Genomic DNA, 21,440 nt, shown 5'->3' on the forward strand with positions numbered 1-21,440 from the left:
CTTTCCAAGCTGTGTGATGAAACCCCTTTGTGCAAAACTGTGGCAGCTGGTGGTTTAGTGGAGAAGCGAACAGATCTATGTCTGGAGTTCCCCATGACACTGTCAATTTCTGAAATACATGAAGATCCAGTTTCCACTTGTGGGGATCCATGATTTGTCTGCTTAACATATCTGCTAAGGAGTTCTGTGCTCCTGGCAGAAACCTTGCCTGAAGAGTTAGGTGCAAGCGTGGCAGTCTCCCATAAAATCATTGCATGCCTGCATAGAGGATAAGAATGTGTTCCCCTTGTTTGTTGAAGTACCACATGACAGTTGTGTTGTCTGTTAGAATCAACACCTGCCCTGGAAGAAGTAACTCCTTGAAAGCCAGCAATGCGAACTGGACTGCTAACATCTCCTTTATGTTGATATGTAGATGCTGTAGTCTGGCAGGCCACTTGTCTTGTATCCACTTTACATTTAGATGAGCTCCCCAAGCAATGTCTGAGGCAGCTGTCGGTAAAATCTGACTCGCCTCTGGCCGGGTCACAGAGAGTCCCTTGTTTAGGTGACATTCCTGAGCCCACCACAAAATACTCTTTGAAGGCAAGGTATTATTTGAATGACAGTGTCTAAATCCTGGCAGTGCTGTGTCCATACATTTTGAGATACCATTGTAACTTCCTCATATGCAGTTTGGCATTGGGAAGCACCAGAATACAAGATGCCATGAACCCTAATGCTTGAAGGACTGTCTCTGCAGTCAGCACGGACTGATGAGATAGTTGATGGAAGTAAAGTGACAGACTCTTTTGTTTGTCCGGGGTTAAAAAGGCCATCTGGGCTGCTGTATTCAGTCTCACACCCAGAAAGCACATGTCTTGAGAGGGTACTAGACTGGACTTTATTTCGTTCACAGAATACCCTAGGCATCTTAGCACTGCTATAAGATATTCCAGATGCTGTAGAAGGTCTTCCTTTTCTTGAGCCAGAATCAGGCAGTCGTCTAAATAAGGATAGATTTGAAGTCCTTGTAGCCTGAAGTAAGCTATCACTGGAGCCAGAACCTTTGTGAATACTCTGGGCAGTAGATAAGCCAAAGGGCAATGCAGAGAACAGATAATGAGAATCTCCAGCTTGAAACCGCAGAAACTTCCTGTAACTTAGCCTGATATGCACATGAAGGTAAGCTTCCGTGAGATCTAAAGTTACCATCCAGTGATCTTTGCCCAGCAGGGTAAAAGCTGTTGTAACGTCAACATCTTGAACTTGGGAATGTCCAGATAAGTGTTGAGGAGAGATAAATCCAAAAGCAGTCTCCACGTGTTCCCCTCTCTGGTACTAGGAACATGCGAGAATAAAATCCTAGGCCCCTTTCTGACACAGGGACTGGTAGAATGATGTCCAACACCCATCTGTCTTGAGTAATTAAATCCCAATTTCCTTTGAAAAGAGACAGTTGTCCGTCCAAAGGAGCTGCCAGACGAGAATCTACTGGCAGTTGAAAAGGCGGGTCATTGGGTCTGTTTACGAAAGGACTGACCCCTGCCCTCACCAGAAGTCTGAGCAGGTGAACTCCCTGTTCTAGGCCTAAAAGAACCTTGAGCCCTGCCCCTACCACGTCTAGACCTACCCCTAGACTGGGAATCATAAGCAGGATATGTCCACCCCTTAGCAGGCCAATTTCTACTAAACTTCGGTGGCTGTACCTGCAAAAAATCTTTGACAGTTTGCATAGACTTAGCTTTGTCCTCCATTTTCTTTAAAACTGCTTCCACAGGTGAACCAAACAACACATCAGACTGTAAAGGAGCATCCAAAATCCTTGTCTTAACATGCTCAGCCAAATTTTGATCCCTCAACCAGGCATGCCTGCGAAGAACAGAACTAGTGGCAGCCACCCTCGAGGAGGCCTGCACAGCATCAAAACCACATTGCAAAGAATGCTTGCCCACTTGTTCAGACACATAAACTAAATCCAGCAAGTCTTTACAATCAATACCTTCCGCCAAAGCATCCACCTTAGATTTCAATTGTGAAAGGAGATAATTTTGATATTTCAGCATGTGAAACTGACAATTCAACGCTCTCATGGCTAGAGTGGAAGAAGTATACACTTTCTTACCCCACCTATCTAAGCCCTTGCCTCTTTGTCAGTGGGAACAGGATTTTTAACCACAGAGGCCTTAACACCTTTAGGCCCCTGAGAAACAGTTTCTGGGTCGCCCTAGGACTCTTAAACAAATACTTATGAGCTTCGGCACCCTATAGTACCTATCAGGTTTAACAGGAGCAGGAGGCAAAGAATCAGGGTTCAGGGAAGCCTCTGCAAAACATCTTCCACCACATTCAACACAGGAGGTATAGCTAAGGGCCTATGCTGGGGTAAAACAAGAATTCCCTAAGCCTCTTCCTGGAATCAGAGTAATCCTGGCCTTCCCATTTAAAGTGCTCCCTCATGGAATGCAGAGTCTCTGAAAATGAAAAATCCTCAGGAGGAGAAGCCGAAGGAGTGGCATCATCCACATCAGAATCAGAATAATGAGGATACTCCTGCAAATCTTCCGCAGAAGATTCAGAAGCCCCTGAACCCTGTTCAAAACTGTCAAAGTCTGGTTCCACTCTAGGCCTCTTATCAGGAGGGCCCATAGAACCTCTAATCATAGTAATCAAATCTTCTGCCATTTTAAGCATATGTTTCTTAGGTACAGAACCCGAAGGCTAGGAGAAGCCCCTACTGAAGCTGAAGTTGGCCTACCTCTAAAAGAAGTTTTGGCAACAGAAGGAGAGGCTCTAACTACTTTGGGAAGAGAGGGAAGAACAGTTACCTGAGAAGCCCCCTCAGCCTGGCCTGCCTCCTGAGAGGGTACATCCTGTAACAGTAAAGTTTCTGCCTGAGACTCTATAGAAACTCCTGGCAAAACCTCTGGCTCCACTGAGCCATCTAAAGAACCGATGTCCGGGACTGCCGGTTCATCAACCCTAGGCTTCGCTGTTTTGTCCTTGCGCTTCTTGGATGAAGCCGGCGCCGGAGCATCCGACGGCATTTTATAATTGCAACGCTTCCCAAACACTAATCTGGCACAGTCTAACCTCCTCTTAATAGTGCGTTTGTTAAACTTAGCACAAGAGCGCAACCAACAACGCGTGCTCAGGCCCTAAACAAGGTATACATAATGTATGGTAATCCCTATGAGGTATTTGTTTCCCACAAGAAATACAGTTATTCACTTTTCTGACATCCGGTTAAATACTGAGGCAAGAAAAACCAAAATGTTCCCCAGCGGGTACTTAGCCAACTCTGATTCGGTCTGAAACTCCGGTTTCGGAAATATTTCAGAACGCCAACCTGCACTCGCAAAACTGCTTCTGCATCGGATCACGCGGCAAAAAAGACTGAGGATATGACGCCGGTCATGCGCATTAGTACCCTGACGTACTGACGTCAGTCTAATGCGCCCTGACCGACGTCAGCCTTATACTCTGGTATTCGGGCCGACTGGATGCGGACTATACCCAATAGTAAGGACTGCAGCAATGGAAGACGAAGAACATCCTCTACTACCAAGTCTTAAAGTTAAGGCTTCAATCTCTTCTTGGAACCCTACAGTAGTAGGGTTCAACCTAGATGCCCTCATGCCTTGTCCATTAATTAAATTAGAAAAGATGTGCTGAGGGTGCATACTGGTTCTAAATAACAAGGCATTCCTATAACAAGTCTTGCGAAAGACAACAGTGTTCACAAGTCCACTGTCCAATCTCTGTATGTTTAAATCCAAATATTTTATACGATCATATGAAAAATTCATGGTAAATTTCAAACAGTCTATCAAATTGTTCATCAAGATATGAAACATCATAAGTTGTTCTATCTCACCCTTCCATAACAAAAACAAAACATCGATAAAACACAACATGGTGTTGAAATTCAGATAAATGAAAGAGAATTGTGTTCTCCCAATGAGCCAAAAACATGTTGGCATAGCTATTGGCACACGAAGTGCCCATAGCCACGCCATCATTTTGTAAACACATATCACCATCAGAGGTGAAAACATTATATTCAAACACCAACTCCAATGAACGCAGGATAGTTCAACAAAAGAAAAGCAAGATTTTACACAATATTAATGATTTTAGAAATGGGAATATCTTTGTGGCCGAGAAATGGACAATTAAGGGAAAGAACTGTTGATGTTACTGTTAGTAATCATGTCTTACTGAATTGAGTAATGGTCCTGATTCTAATGGTCGCATTATAGGTTCACAACTTACCAATGATGTAGCGACAGCAGATATAGGTGAAAGCAATGGTAGCAATGTGAATGTTCCAGCTCAGGATAGTAATTTGTATCCTAACATTGTTGTTAATAAGACTATGCACAGCAAACCTTCTGTGTGCTTGGATAGAATAGTTAGAACTAAAACTAACCTGGAGAACAATACCTCTCTCTCAGAGGGGACCTATTAGTATTTCACAAACCAACATAGGTGTTACACCCCACCCCCTCTTCCCCTACCCATCAAGATAGACAAAGACTTCAGGCGGAGGAGGTCTGTGAGCAGATGCCGCCAGAAGCGCAAACTATCAGGAGAGAGGAACACAGGCCAAACCCTGAAGAAAATGTGGGCAAGTACAGGGAATCGCTAGTTTTGAATATTTCATCTCATGAACTATCGTTACAAGAAGAACAAATCTTAAATAAAGGACTAACTTTTATCCCTACTAGTGAGAGCAAACCATCGGATACAGTTTTAGACCTTAAGGTCTTTTGTAGAAACATGTTGAAATTACAATTTGGAGATAGTGATGGTAGTATACAACCTTTTAGAAAACCCAGTACGTATATTCCTCATAACCATCCATTAGTGGATGCTTATATTAAATTGACTGAAGAAGAATTGTTTAGATTTTATGATGGGAAAACAACTCAGAGGAAGAGATATAAGAGGGATAACTTGAGCCATGGTGAAAGGGATGCACTTAAGAATCTACAAGGGAATGACTATTATTAGAACAGCTGATAAGGGGGGACTTATTGTTCTCATGGATAAGAGTCATTATAATGAATCCATGAAAGGAATGCTGAGTGATCAGAGATTTTATAGACCATTAACTTTAACTAGTGTACATCAAATTATGAAGAACATTTCTGATGTTTTATTAGATGACTTGAGGAGTGGGTTGACTACAGGTGAGGTTTATAAATTTTTGAATGTTGAGTATCCGTTGATCCCCCTTATACAGGGCTTTCCTAAGATCCACAAACAACTCCTGAATCCACCAATGAGACCCATTGTGGTGAGTGGAGGGTGGTCCACAGAACCGATCTCAATTTATATTGAGAAACATCTTAGACCAGTAACAGAACGGAACAGGACGGTCTTAAGGGACTCTAAACAGTTCTTAATAGACTTGTATGACTGTATTACCAGCATGGGCCCTTTAGAGGGTGTGCTATTTGTAACATTTGATGTCCAATCACTTTTTACGAACATATCGAATTAATTTGGTATACAATACACACGAGTACTTGGTTTCTAACAGTGAGTATGATTTATTAAAAGTTGATTTGATCTGTCATTTCTTGGAGTTGGTGTTGGAATATAATGTTTTCACCTTTGATGGTGATATGCATTTACAGAATGATGGCGTGGCTATGGGCACTTTGTGTGCCAACAGCTAAGCCAACATGTTTTTGGCTCATTGGGAGAACACAGTTCTCTTTCAGTTATCTGAATTTCAACACCATGTTGTGTTTTATCGACGTTTTGTTGATGATTTGTTTTTGTTATGGAAGGGTGAGATAGAACAACTTATGATGTTTCATACCTTGATGAACAATTTGCTAGACTGTTTGAAATTTACCATGCATTTTTCATATGATCGTATAGAATATTTGGATTTATACATACAGAGATTGGACAGTGGACTTGTGAATACTGGTGTCTTTTGCAAGACTTGTTATAGGAATGCCTTGTTATTTAGAACCAGTATGCACCCTCAGCACATCTTTTCTAATTTAATTAAGGGACAAGGCATGAGGGAGTCTAGGTTGAACCCCACTACTGTAGGGTTCCAAGAAGAGATCGAAGACTTAACTTTAAGACTTGGTAGTAGAGGTTATACTATGGATGAGATTGATAGGAACCTTTCTAGAATAGGCCAGTTAAGAGATGGTGTAGCCCAACCTTATTATGGACCTCGAGGGAACCTCGTACAAATAGACAATACCCTTTTTAGGGGTAACCAGTTGAAGATACCTATGTTTTATTCTAGTGATTCCATGGACGTAAAAGAAGTTTTCAAAAAGCATTGGTCTCTCCTGACAGTAGACCCCTCTCTATAGGTGATTTAGTAGGTCAAAGTCCGAGATTCCTATATAGGAACAAGAAGAACCTTAAGAGACTTTTATGTTATGGTAGCAATCAAATTTCCCAGATCATCAAATAAATTCCCCTAAACCATGTGGTAAAATTTAACTTCTGCCGTTTTATTCATAGTTCCAATGTTTTTGTACATCCAGATTTGAACAAGAAATTTCATTTTAGAGCAACGGCAGATTGCTCACCTCCAACGTTGTCTATTTAGCGGTTTGCAGATGCTGCCGTTGTTTCTATGTGGGAAAGACTAATAGGCCCTTTAGGGACAGAATAAGGGAACATCTTTATGGCATTAGGACTTAATCTGAACATAATGCCCTTTCTAAGCATATTAGAACAGGTGACTCGAACAAGTTTGGGTTCAGGGTTATTGAAGTTGCGACTCCACACATTCATGAAGGAGACCTTAGGAACCATACGGAGAATAGGGAAACCCACTGGATCATAACTCAGAGCAGACAGAGGGAGTGGGTTAAATGAAAGGGCATCCATCAAGCCCTTGCTTAAAGCATGCAGGATTAGTAAACATTGAACTTGTGCTTTGTCTTTGATGACTTTAGTCATTTTGACACTCTAAAGTTTTCAGACTTGAAGCGCCTCAGACATACAATGTTATTATTTATGCTGTGCATATACTTATTGAGATAGTAATGTTTACTATTTGGATGCGCATTTTTATTAGTTATATAGCTTAGTTTCAAGGTACAGATGGTATGTTTTACAAGTGAATTTTTAACATTGGAGCTATTACTTTAAATGCTTTGATACTTTGTAACATCACATGATTTTGTATTTGAACTGATGATCAATTTGGGTTGGCTAAGGGTTTATGACCAGTACTATAAATGTATCACTCAGTTTTTTCTTGTTTGAAGGTCTGATGAAGCTATTTTAGCGAAAGGGCTTAACTTTTGTTCACTTTCATAATAAAGACGTTTTTAACTGAACAGTAGAAGGAGTTTGCCTGGTTACCTCGCTGCCACTGCTTGCTTTTATTAAAGAATATTCACCTTTGTTGGAAAAATTTGAAAAGAAAACTGACAGATTAATCATCTGGTTAAGATTTGCTTCTGAAACCCCATGACACAATCCTCATGAAAAAAGCAACTAAAGAGGTGTGCAGGACAATACTTGTAACTCAGAGGTCCTCCTAGCTAAGGGGGGGCTGAAGGACAGCAAAGATGGATTAGCGGTGGAAATCCTTTCATTCAAAATCAGCAGTCAACCATCCATTTACATTTAAAGTACTACAGCAGTACCCGTGAATCCTTTTTATGGTTTCCAAGTTTTTAAAAACCCACCTAAAATGAATTTCCCTAGTAAACAATCACAGCAATTACAAGTACTCAGTTGTGGGCAGCTTTTGACACATATCCACAGATATAGCTACACAGTACGAGTCGAACAATAAAAATGGAGTAAGCACAGCAGCCTCTGAAAAGGCATTAAGGACAAAGCTGGTTAACTCGCGTTAGATAACTTGCCTAATATACCATCTCCAGGGTGGCAATACAAATAGCTCCTTTTAGAAAAGGTACTATACAAACACAGACCTTCTCTGTGCTTCCTACTCAACTGCTGACTGCCTCCTGTTTTCAACACACATTGTAAAGCAGTTATATTAGTCACATTTCAAATCTATAAATGGTCTACCATACAATTTACTAGTCTCCATCTAAAACAGAGCTACATATATATGCTGCTTGCACACTACTTTAAGGGGAATCCTATCATACACCTCTCAACTGCTCCTATCAGGGAGGTTTCTTATTTTGATTTACAGGTTTGCTTTGTTCCTTATTTGTGATTTTATGACATAATGCAATGGACTTAAATAGTCCTAGACACTGCAATTACAGACCTCTATTTCTGAAAAAAAAAATGTATATCAATACAAAATCATGTTCAATCAACATTATAAAGGAACACGCTGAACATTCAGAAATGGTCTCTGGTTCTACAAAAGACAGGCAGAGAGCTATACTCGAGTTTAACATGAAAAAGTAAATCCACCATGCAAGTTAAAGCCATCACCACAAGCAGAAACACTAAATGAGAACTAGGAGGTCTGAATTAGTTCACAAAATGTATCAGACAAATCTATAAAATATAGAATTAAGGTCAGCTTGCTGGGACTGGAGTTTTACTATCAGACTGTGCAGCTTGAAAACCTGGTCTTCTAAGTGGGTGTAGGAAGGCTGCTCACAGCATTGATGGGGCTGGACAGGGGGATGCAGGTTACCAAACAAGCCTGGACACCAAAAGATATCAGAGGAAGGGAATGAGGGTGTGTAGGAACACTCTCTTAAATGGCTTACAGCACTGCCTGCAAGTGTCCACTTCAGACTAGGTAGGTATACTACTGGCAGCTGCTGGCCAAAAATGGTAGTCTCAGTCTCATTGTTCCTCAGCCATTAGGATCTCTTCAGGTGACATGACAATGATGACTGGAGGCTGGGGCAAGTCAATTAGTATGAGACACTGTGCACATCATGTGCGCACACAAAAAAAAATATGCAATGATCTCGTCTGTGAGCATATAGTCAGTGTCTCAACACGTAGTACTCTTACCTTTGGTGCCAGAAGACCAGAAAACTTTAATTCTTACTTCAGGTGATGGGATTCATTTTCAAACTGCTGACATTGCAGTGCAAGATTAAGGGTTTGTTGCATTCCCAAGTATGCTGTCCTTCGAATGACATGTTAAGCGTAGGTCTCATTTGTTTGAGTTGGTGGTCGCCCAGGTGGATATAAAAGCTCCTATAGCACCTATCGAAAAGAGTAGCTAAGCTCACCAATGCCCTGGCCACATTTTCTCTGATAAGAGACTACAAGTCTAATGAGACTAACCCAGTCAACAAAGGATAAATAAAAAATAAAATAAAACCAGAGGAGGTACACCATTACTTTTGGTCATTGCAAAAGAACTCACCTTGGAGTAGAAATATCTACAAACAGCTTCCTGAGCCCAGGGCTGGAAGTAGAACTCAGCTCGCCGTTCCTCCTCTGGGTTCCCAACAACATCTGTCATGTTCTGTAAATATAAAAGTTGCGCATGTTAAAAAGTTACTGACTGAATTTCACATATTTCAACAGTTTACCTTAAATTAATTCAGTACCAGTAAAAAGTGTGCATTCTCTGCTGAGATGTACTTGTGACCAAACTGTGATGGACATTGGTTATGGCTCCGACACTGCTACTATCAGTAACCGACTACAACAGGGTTGTGGAACCAGCAACACAGGGTTTGAATACCATCCATGGCACCCATTAATACATAAATGGTAAACGAAAGTTATGTACTTGCCATAATGCTAGACCTGTGCTGTCTTCTTCCATCCACCTCAACATATTGGTTATCGGATCAGAAAAGACTTTGGCAACTTTTTTAGATTCTCTGGTCTGGGGTTTAGGCTCCTCCTCCCTACTCCTAATTCCCTTCAGTCCTACAGACCCCTTAGGTCAAATTTGTTCACTTGCACTCCAAACACACCTCTAGTATCCAATAAAAAGGAAACTGAAGAAAGGAAAATAATTTAGGACACTGTATGAGACTGTATGCAAGACAAGGCTGCGGACGGGTCCACTGCAGTCAGAGAGCCACAAAGGTGACACTTTTGGCAAGGGGGGTGGAGGAAGGTTAAGTTGAGCCATATGGAAGACAAAACAGATCTAGCATTATCAGTACATAACTTTCACATCTAATGATGTTTTTCTTTTCATCTCAACATATTGGACAAGAGTCCCCAGCTGACAGAATTCCAGGATGGTTTCATGGATATTCCAAAGGATGATAGAACCAAAGGGTGCACTAGATCTATACTGTAGGGCCAACTTGTAATAGTAGACAAAGGTGTGAACTGTAGACCAAGTAGCCACAGCACAAATATCATCTAAAGGCATTTGAGCAAAGAAAGGTGCAGATACTACAACTGTTCTAGCTGAATGGGTTTTAGGTTTGTGAGGAAGGGATACTCCCTTCACTTTGTATGCATAAGTAATACAATTAGATAGCCATCTAGATATTGTGACTTTTGATGCACCATCCCCTAAGTTGGCTCTTGAAAAGGAGATAAAAAGATGATCGGTTTTCTTAAAACTTTTGGTACTATGCAAATAAAATCTCAACTGACGGTGAATGTCCAGCAAATGTAATGTGTATTCCCCTTTGTTGGAAAAGATTGGAAAGAAAACTGGCAAATTAATGGCTTGATGAAGGGCAGCTTCTGAAACCACTATAGGAAGAAAATTAGTATCAGTTCGAAGAAAACCCCTATCCTTGGGGAAAAAAATCAGATAAGGAGGCTTGTACAACAAATTCTGTAACTCTGAAATTCTCCTAGCTGAATTAATGGCCACTAGGAAAAGAGTCTTCCAGGACAGAAATTTGAGTTCCATTGAAGCTGCTGGTTCTAATGGGAGCCTGGTCAAGGCCTGAAACAACAAAGGTAATATCCTATGAATGAAATGGGTCCCTTGCCAGTGGTCTGAGAAGGAAGGTTCCTCACAAAAAAGCTTTGGACAACTTCAATGAAGCAACAGGGGTCCAATTCTCTGCAACATGAAATTTAGAGGTGACTGTCAGCTGTACTTTGATGGTAGAAAATAGAGTACGTTCCTGAAACAGGCCTACCAAAAAGTGCAGAATAGAGGATAGTGGAGCCAAAAAAGGATCTAGCTCTTTGAAAGGGGCCTAGACAGCAAATCTGTTCCACTTGCTTCTGTAGACCTTCCTGGTGACTTTTTTTGTGAAGAGAATAGGATATGAAGTACTGAAGAAGAAAGCCAGGCATCTCTGGCCATCATTGAAACTGGATAAACGAAGCAGTTAATCTCAGGGTTTTGAAGTCCCAGTGAGGCTGACCAGACCAAGTGAGTTAGGAGATCCGGAAGTGGACCCAGAAAAAAAGGAGGGTGTTTTCAGATAAGGCCAAAGAAAGGGGAATCATATTTGACAAGGCCAAAAGGGAGAGATGAGGATCACAGCTGCCTTGCACTTTATGAAGAAACTATGTAATAAGGGGAAAAGGAGGAAATGCATAGAGATGACCTGGAGGCCAAGCATAAGTCAGAGTGCCCCATGGTGACTGTCCCTCCTGGGAAACAGGGCAAAGTAGCAAATGGACTTGATATTGAGAGGGGAAGTGAAGAGATCACAGCAAGGCTGTCCACATTGTCTGAAGATCATTGTCACTACTTACTGATTGAGGGACCACTTGTGAGGCTGGAAAATACATCTGTTTGATTTGTCTGCTAAAACATTAGAACCACCTGTGACGTGCACTGCCGACAGAAGCGTTAGGAAGAAATCACCCATTGCCAAACCCTCATGGCATCTTGATGCAGTGGGCATGAGTGAGATCCCCCATTAATTTATATACTAAACCACCACCATATTGTCTGTATGGCTATAAATCACACCACTGGACTTTGGGGAAGGAACTCTGAAAGGCCTGCAAAGTTAGTTGGACTGCCCCTTACCTCCAAGATGTTTGGTCTCATACTCTCCGTATGCTTTGGACCGTATTCCCTCTGAAATGCTTCCACCACCCCAGAAAGGAGGTATGCATGGTTACTGTGGTGTCAGCAGTTGGAAAGATGAATAGGCAACTGAGAATCACCAGTGGGCAAGTCAAACACTAGTGAATATGCTGTCTGCATATAGGTGTCAAGATGAACTGGAGATTGCATGGGTTGATAACAGCATGACCCATTGGAAAGACAGGGTGCACTGCAGGACAGTCATGTAACATCTGGCCTGAGGAATCCGCATAATCAAATACGCCACTGACTCTAGTAATCAAAGGATAAGTCTTGTCAGAGGCTTCAAGTGAGAAAGGAATTTGGAAGATTGTTGGTGTAGAGAAAATATTCTAGAGTCCGAGAGTTAGGCAACTTGAGAAACCGTACCCAGGTGGCACCCTCCTATGAATTCTATTTGAATTTATACGGCGGTTTTCGTCAGGTTGATGGTAATCCCTAGCTGGTGACAAAGGTGGAGCAAAAAGTGCCTGGTCTGAATAAGTAGACCCCCTACCCCCCCCCAATGTAGAAGTGCTTAGGAGCCAACTGTCCAAGTAAGGGAATGCTTGGTACCCTTACACCCTAAAATACACTACCACTGCCATTCACCTGGTGAACACCATAGGGGCTGCGGTGAAACCAAAGGGCAGTCCTCTAAAATGGAGGTGAATGGCTCCAAGCCAAAAGTGGAGGAACCTTCTGGAATGCCTTACTATTCTGATGTGATAATAGAAATCCTGAGTGTCTACCTAGCACATCCAATCATCCTTCCTCAAAAGAGGCAGAATGAAAGTACAGTTGTGTACCTACCATAAATGTAGATGTTAGAGTGTATTCACTGTTGCAGTCATTACACTTGGGTTATCCTGCTGGCAGGCTAACCGCAGTCGGCCTGAATTCCAAAGTCTTGGTCCGGCTTCGGTTGCTGTCGCCTCTTCCCTGACGTCAGTGGGCCAGGGGTATAAAAGATGCAGCAGACGCCATTTTCTTCAGTTTTTTTACCCCAGATGTCAGGTGCCCCCAAACGGGTAGGCTAAAAATTATGCCAATAAAAAAGCATGCACTGAAATAAACATTACCTTCATCTACAAGCAAATACACCACATAGGTTGTATAGAATAGAGAAGTACAGATAAGTCCCAGTAAAGAAAGGGGGATGGTGGGTAACCTGGACTGCAACAGTGAATACACTCGAACATCTACATTTATGGTAGGTACACAACTGTACTATGTTCATCGTGTTTCACTGTTGCAGTCATTACACTTGGGTTCAATCCCAAAGCTGAGGTTGGGTGGCTAGGTCTAAACAGAATGAGGAGTGGCTATGAGGCCCTGCAGAACTGCAGTGGCAAAGCCTGCTCTTGATTTAGAGTAAAGAGGTAAGTGGTAGTGCTTTGTAAAAGTGTGCACTGAAGTCCAAGTTGCAGCCTCTAAAATGTCTTTGGTTGGTACTCCTCTGAGGAAGGCTGCTGAAGTGGCTGCTGCTCTGGTTGAATGTGGCCTAATGCCCTTAGGCACTGATTTGCCATGTTGTGAATAACAGAAACGAATGCAGTGGCCTATCCATTTTGAAACAGTCTGCTTTGAGATAGCCTTTCCTTGTGATTCTGCAGCATATGCCACTAAGAGTTGCTCAGTCTTTCTAAAAGCTTTAGTTCTGTCCAAGTAGAAGCATAGCTGTCTGTGTATGTCCAAAGAATGCAGAAGTCCCTCCCCCCTTATTCTGTGGGTTTGGATAAAAGGTAGGCAAACGAATGGTTTGGTTAAGGGCCACACTGGACACTACCTTAGGCATAAATGTTGGGTTTGTCCTCAGAGAAACCCTGTCTGGATGGAAAATTATGAAAGGTTCCACAGCCATTAGTGCCTGTAACTCTGAGACTCTTCTTGACGAGGTTATTGCTAGGAGCAGAGCTGTTTTCCATGATAAGAATTTTATCTCAGCTGTATTGGCTGGCTCAAAAGGAGGCAGTGTGAGTTTTTCCAAGACATAATTGAGGTCCCATGCAGGTATTGGCGCTCTCCTTGGAGGTCTTATGTTTTTGGCCCCTCTGAGGTACTGCCTTAGCAGTGGATGTGAAAAAATAGGTGGGTCCGTTTTGTAATGAGCTGAAATGGCAGAGGCATGGATCTTAATTGATGAAAAGGATAGGCCTTTGTCCAGCATCTCAGTTAGGTATTGTAAAATCTGAGGGATATTTGGTAGAAGCGTGTCAATTCCTTGTGCCTGGTTCCAAGGAAAGAATCTCTTCCATTTTTCTGCATAAGATTTTCTGGTGCTGGGCCTCCTGGCCTCCAAAACACCCATAACTGCTTTAGAGAGAGAGGTGTGTTCTGAATGGTTACATTATCTGCCACGCTGCCAGATTTAGGGTTCTGAGCTGGCTGTGCAGGATCTGATTGTTTTGTTGGCTCAGTAAGTGAGGAATTTGAGGTAATGTCCAGGCTGGGCCTTGAGACAAGCTCTTTAGGAATGGGTACCAGTGCTGGCGGGGCCAGTCTGGGGCAATCAGTATCATTTTTGGCTTCTCTTGTCTGACCTTTAGGAGTACCTTGGGGAGGAGAGGCAGTGGAGGAAAGGCATATACTGTAAGGGTTTTCCAGCAGAATGATAGAGCATCCACTTTCCATGCTTGCTTGTGATAAGTCCTTGTGCAGAATCTCTGCAGTTGGCAGTTGTGAGGGGAGGCAAATAGATCTATGTCTGGGCATCCCCATTTCCTTGTTATGCTGAAGATTTGTGGATCCAGTTTCCACTCGTGAGGATCCATGAGGTTCCTGCTTAGTTAGTCTGCCAGAGTATTTGTCTTTCCTGGCAGGAATTGTGCTTGCAGGTGTACTTGAAAAGTCAATGCTGTGCTCCACAAAGTCATGGCTTGTCTGCAGAGGGGGTAGGTATGTCTGCCTCCCTGCTTGTTTATGTACCACATGACTGTAGTATTGTCCGTCTTTATCAGCAGTTGTCCCGGATAAAGTAGATCCTTGAAGGCTGTCAGGGCATTCTGAATAGCTAGCACCTCTTTTTGATTGACATGAAGATGCATTTGGCTTGCGGGCCATGTGCCCTGAATACATTTTCCTGCCATGTGGGCCCCCCAGGCATAATCTGATGCATCTGTTGTTAGTGTCTGCCTTGCTGTGGGTAAAGTGAATGGCTGTCCCTTGTTGTGGTGACAGGCCTGTACCCACCATCGAAACTCCTGTTGCAGGCAGGGAATGAGGGTAATTAATGTTTCCAGGCTGTGGCAATGTTGAGTCCAAACACTTTTTAGATACCATTGTAGTTTCCCTCATATGCAGTCTTGCATATGGAATTAGCAGAATACAGGATGCCATGAAGCCCAAAGCCTGCAGAATTTTTCTTGCATATAACTGGGTCTTTGTTGCCAACATTTTGAAGTAAAAAGTCAGTTGCCTTTGTTTGTCTGGTGTGTGATAAGCCATCTGGGCAGTTGTATTTAAGCTTGCACCCAGGAATATTATCTCTTGAGAGTGTACTAGTTTTGATTTCTTTTCGTTTACTGTGTAACCTAGTCAAATTAGTAATCTTTTTACAAACGCCAGATGCTTTAGAAGAATGTCCTGGTTCTCTGCTTGAATGAGACAGTCGTCCAAGTAAGGATACATTTGAATTCCTCTTTGTCCGCAAAAAGCAATTACTGGTGCCAGGCATTTTGTGAAGGCCCTGGGCGCAGTAGATAAGCCAAAGGGCAGTGCAGAGAATTGGTAGTGCATTGAGCCAGCTATGAATATGAGGTATCTTCTGCAAGACTGTCTGACTGGGACATGCAGGTATGCCTCTTTTAGGTCCAAAGTTACAAGCCAAGCCTTCTTGCCCAGCATGGGCAGAAGCTGTTGCAGAGTCAACATTTTGAATTTTGGAATGTCCAGAAATGTGTTTAGAAAAGACAGGTCCAGTATTGGTCTCCAGGCTTTGTCCTTTCTGGGTACCAAGAAAAGTCTTGAGTAAAATCCCTGTCCCTGCTCTTGCTGTGGTACTCGCTGAATGGCCCTCATGTCCATGAGGGATGAAACTTGTTTTTGTGCCTCTGCCCATTGATTGTGTGGCAGGTCTGGTATACCTTTTGCCCTTGGCAGGGTGTGAAAGTGGAACCTGTAGCCCTGAGACACTATATTCAAGACCCATTTGTCCTGGGTGATCATGTGCCAATTTTGTGAAAAAAGTGCTAGTTTTCCCCCTAAGGGGGCTGCCAAAAGATAAGTGCTTGGTGCTGGCAGAGGAAAGTCATTGGGACTGTTTCCTGTATGGCTGTGATTTGTCTTCTCCGCTTTTGGAGGTAGAAGCACCCCATTGTTTAGGCCTGTATGGACCTTGGGGCTGGGATCTGCCCCTGGGGTGTATCTGCCTCTTTGTGGCCTGTCTGACACTGGAAAAGACCAATTCTTTGTAGTTCAGTTCCTGCTAAATCTGGGTGGCTGTACCTGTAAGAAATCCTTAACTGTCTGCATAGATTTCGCTTTGTCCTCCATTTTCTTCAACACCTCTTCTGCTTTAACACCAAACAATGCATCATGCTGTAATGAAGCATCCAATAATTTTGCTTTAACATGATCTGGCAGATTCTGTTCCTTTAACCAAGCATGCCTCCTGTAACAGCGGCCCTGCAAGAGGCCTCCGGAGAATCAAAACCACATTGCAAAGTATGCTTTCCCACTTGTTCAGCTGCATGCAATAAATCATGCATTTCCTTGTTTTCTGCACATTCAGAATTTGTCAACATTTTCTGTTTTAGCAGTGACATTAAGTATTGCTGATATTTAAGTATATGAAACTGACAATTTAAAGCCCTTACAGCCAAGGTAGCAGAAGTGTAAACCTTTTTCCCCATCTGTCCAGAGCCCTTGAATCCCTACCAGAGGGGATAGGATTTTTTGCAGTGGAAGCCTTGACCCCTTTGGGACCCTGAGATATAGTTTCTGGGTCAGCAGCAGGGTTTTTATAAAGAAATTTATGTGAATCTGGAACCCTGTAGTATCTGTCTGGTTTAACAGGTGCAGGATGTAGAGAGTCAGGAGACAGGCCGGACTCTGAAAATACATCATCTACAATGTCTAAAACAGGGGGAATAGCAAGAGGTCTGAGTAATCTTGGCTCTCCCAGTGGAAATACTCCCTCATAGTATGCAGGGTTTCCCCAAAAGAATAATCCTCAGGAGGAGAGGGTGAAGGAATAGATTCTTCAGCATCAGAATCCTCATAGGGAGGAAAAGAATATTTCTGGTCATAAGCGGAATCAGAGGAAATGGAAACCTGATCTGAAGATGCATATTCTATCTCTTGCCTAGGCCTCTTATCAGGAGGGGGATGGGAACCCCTGACCAAAGTAATTAGGTCTTCGGCCATTTTAAGCATATGTTTTTTAGGCATGGAGGCCTGTCCAGGAGAATGCTGTACTTGTTTCTTTGTCTTTAGAGCCGCTTTAGACTTTGCCTTTGAAGCTGAAGTTGGTTTTACATATAACTGTGCAGGCCTGAAAACACCCTCAGAAGCCGATGCCCGCTCAGCGGCTCCAGATCCACCTGAGGGAATAGTTTCAGTGTCCAATACCTTGGGTTTCCAGCGGCCTAGTCGGCTCCATGTGGGAATCTGAAGCGGTCTGTGGCTCTGAGGTAGCGGGCGTCAGGGGCTGCGAAAGCGCCTCACTGTGAACCGGTGATAGGCCTAGCGGAAGCCTCGTCGTCGGTTTTGGACCTCGGGTGCCTGTCCTTTTCTTTGCGCTTTTTGTAAACTCCAGTAGTCGGTTGTTCCGACGGCATTATATAGTTAAATCTTCTTCCAAAATAATGAAATGCAAAATCGTACCGACGCTTAATAGTGCGTTGGTTAAATCTAGCACAGAACCGACAACTAGCAACATCGTGGTCAGGGCCTAGGCAAGGAATACAGTAAGAATGAAAATCCTTATGAGGTATTTGCTTCCCACAAGAAATACAATTAACTTTTTCTGACATCGGTCTGGAGCAAGAAAACAGTTTCCCCAACGGGGTACTTAGCTTTAATGAAGACTTCGGATCTGAAATTCGAATTTGAAAATCTCAGGAGTCGGCCGACCGGCACTTGCGAACTGCTTTTGCTTCGGGCACAGCGCGGCAAGAAAGACTGAAGAAAATGGCGTCGGCTGCATCTTTTATACCCCTGGCACACTGACGTCAGGGAAGAGGCGACAGCAACCGATGCCAGACCAAGACTTTGGAATTCAGGCCGACTGTGGGTAGCCTGCCAGCAGGATAACCCAAGTGTAATGACTGCAACAGTGAAACACGATGAACATCTGAAATGCCACCATCTGTAATTCTTCTGTTTTACAAACTAGCTGAGGTCCAAAATAGGCCTGAGGCCCCCAGTCTTTTTAGGAACCAAATATAATCTGGTCTGGTGAGACCTCTTGGATGACTCACTTTTCTAGCAGCTTTGAAATCTCTGTGGCTGCTACTTTCCTCTAAATGGGTGTAACATTGCTTCCCATCCACCAAATAAAAGGAAACTTTCCAAAGGAAATAATGTAGCCTCTGGTTAAAATTCTCTGTAGCTAAGAATCTTGTTTGATGGCTAACCCGGCTTGAGGGTGCAGGAAAGAGTGCCTCCAGACTAGGGTAGTCAGGCAACTAACTGCTCGGGAGTGCTGGAAGGTTTTCTTGGTAAAAACCTTAACTTAGTGGGCTGACTCAGGCATGGGGACAAGGTCTGTTAAAGTTGTTTCCACCTCTGACCAGAATGACCCTGAACAAAACCAGGAGGACCCCCCCATCTGAATTTGAACCTTTCGTATCTTCCTGTTGATGACTGCTTTGGGCAGAATCCTTGATGACCGAAAGGACCTGAATGATGAAGCCACTAAAGCCAGCCCAGAGAACCAATGCACTTATTTGTCCTATAGATAGGGGGAACAGAGCACAGTAGAGCAGAGGGCTGACTGGCTCCAGAGAGAACCTAGGAGGAGGTCAGATCCAAACCAGTTCTGGAACAGTTATCAGACCAGACATGCTAGGAGCTTTTGGAGTCAGTCAGGGGATCTACCAAAGCTCTATCTTTATCCCTGCCATTTGTCTTAGCCCTTTGTTTCAATCTCTCCTTCTCTTTCCCTTTTCTTTCTCCTTTTCATTAGAGGACCTTGTTTTATCCCCAAGCTTCTTGCCAGAAAGGAATGGCATTCAAAATTAACTTTACATTTAATTCCCTAGCATACCATTTCATGTCAATGAATGTGTGCTTTGACAGATATTTAAATTTATTTTCAACCAGGTGGAAGCAGTCAGGCTTCATTGACACTGGTATCTAGGAATCAGACTGACAAGGACCACTCAAAGTATCCTTGAATGCCTCTACAACTGGATAAATGGGAGTAGTCTCAAGCTCTTATATCTAGAAAGTCCACATACAGCTTATGGAAACCAGAAAGTTCATTTCCCCCTCATTACAATCAGGGTTTCTCAAAAGGAGACATCCCTTGAGGGGGCCCGAAGAGAAGCCCTCATCGTGTGTGCCCTAACTGAAAGGCAAGTAAAGTTTGATAGAGTGAAGTCTTCATCCTTGCCTACATCTGTGTTGGACAGTTCAGTGGACAGTTCTTTTCTGAAGGCAATCACCCAAAAACAAACCAGGTGGTTTACTAGGAGGTGAAAGGGAAATAAACATTCTCTGCCATACTGTCATATACTCTTCAGGGGGATCCCCTTCAAAACATCTAAAACCCATAAAGTACAGTTGTGTACACTTACCATAAATGTAGATGTTAGAGTGTATTCACTGTTGCAGTCATTACTTTTGAGTTATCTGCTTGCAGTAGCCCTCAGTCGGCCTGATTAACAAAGTCTTGGGTCCTGTGTCAGTTGCTGTCCCTTCTTCCATGACGTCAGGTCATCAGGGGTATAAAACATACACCATTACATCAGTTTTTCTTGTCCCAGATGTCAGGTGCCCCCTTAATGGGAAGCAATTAAATCTATAAATATACAAGGTTATACCTCCAACAAAAAAGCAAATACACCAAAAAACTTTTGAAGATAGCAAAGGAAAGTAGAGGTACATCCAAAAAAAGAAGGGGGCTGGAGGGAGGGTAACCAGGACTGCAACAGTGAATACACTCGAACATCTACATTTATGGTATGTGTACACAACTGTACTATGTTCTTCGTGTTTCACTGTTGTAGTCATCACTTTTGGGTAGATTCCAAAAGCTACGGATGGGAGGAGGAATTTAGAAAGAATTAGGACCAGCTAAAAGGCCCTGCAAGACTGCAGTGGCAAAGCCAGTTCTGGATTTAGAGAAAAATGGTCAGATGGTAATGCTTGGTGAAAGTATGTACAGAACTCCAGGTAGCAGCTTCTACGATGTCTCCGGTAGGGATGCCTCTGAGAAAGGCTGTAGAGGTAAATGCAGCCCTGGTAGAGTGGGGTCTGATCCCCTGTGGGATAGGTTTTCCATTGTGTTTGTAGCAGAAATGAATGCAATGGCCTATCCATTTGGAAATGGCTTGCTTTGAAATAGCCTTCCCCTCTGCCCCTGCAGCAGATGCCACCAGCAGTTGATCAGATTTCCTTTGAGGTTTAGTTCTGTCCAAGTAGAATCTAAGTGGTCTGTGCACGCCTGAGTGCAGAATCTGTTCCCCTTTGTTCTGTGGATTAGGAAAGAAGGTTGGAAAATGTATGTACTGATTGAGGGCCACACTGGATACCACCTTGGGCATGAAGGAGGGATTGGTCCTGAGGGACACCCTGTCCACATGAAAGATGATGAAAGGCTCCACTGCCATGAGGGCCTGTAATTCAGATACCCTTCTTGCTGAAGTGATTGCTAAAAGGAAAGCTGTTTTCCAAGAAAGGAATTTTAAGTCCACAGTGGCAGCTGGCTCGAAAGGAGGAAGGGTGAGCTTTTCCAATACAAAGTTTAGGTCCCAAGCTGGAGTTGGAGCTCTCCTGGGTGGTCGTAGATTTTTGGCCCCTTTGAGGAACTGCTTAAGCAGTTGATGAGAGAAGAGGGGTGGTTCTGTGTTATAATGAGCTGAGATGGCTGAGGCGTGAATTTTGATGGAGGACAGGCCCTTATGAAGCATCTCAGTTAAGTATTGTAAAATCTGAGGTAAATTGGGCACTGTTGTGCTCATCACTTGAGATTGGTTCCAGGCACAGAATCTTTTCCATTTTTCAGCATAAGACCTTCTGGTACTAGGCCTCCTTGCCTCTAAAATGATATCCACCACTGGTTTACTGAGGGATGGTAAAGGAGAAATTATGTAATTAGCCAGGCAGCTAGAGTCAGTATTTGAAGTTGAGGGTGCAGAATTTGGTTCTCCTGCTGAGACAAGAGTAGGAGTCTGGGGCAGGTGCCATGGGGCCCACAGTGACACACTGCGCAAGAGAGGGTACCAGTGTTGGCATGGCCAGTCCGGTCCAATCAAAATCGTACTTGGTTTGTCCTGTTTGATCTTTAGTAGTACTTTGGAGAGCAGAGGCAGAGGAGGAAAGGCATAAACATTCCAGCTGAAGGACAGAGTATCCTATTTCCAAGCTTGTTTGTGGGGAGTCCTTGTGC

At 43.2% G+C, this 21,440-nt stretch overlaps 1 protein-coding gene across 1 annotated transcript in view; it reads right to left on the reverse strand.

Moving 5' to 3' along the window:
- Positions 1-21,440, reverse strand: part of SMARCD1 (SWI/SNF related, matrix associated, actin dependent regulator of chromatin, subfamily d, member 1) — a 1,197,111-nt gene that overhangs the window by 115,944 nt on the left and 1,059,727 nt on the right. The window contains exon 12 of the mRNA XM_044083818.1: positions 9,296-9,397. Coding sequence (XP_043939753.1) covers positions 9,296-9,397 — 102 coding nt within the window. The remainder of the gene's footprint in view (positions 1-9,295; positions 9,398-21,440) is intronic.

Source organism: Protopterus annectens, chromosome 9.part0 (assembly GCF_019279795.1).
Source record: "Protopterus annectens isolate FY-2018-M chromosome 9.part0, PAN1.0, whole genome shotgun sequence".
NCBI lineage: Eukaryota > Metazoa > Chordata > Ceratodontiformes > Protopteridae > Protopterus > Protopterus annectens.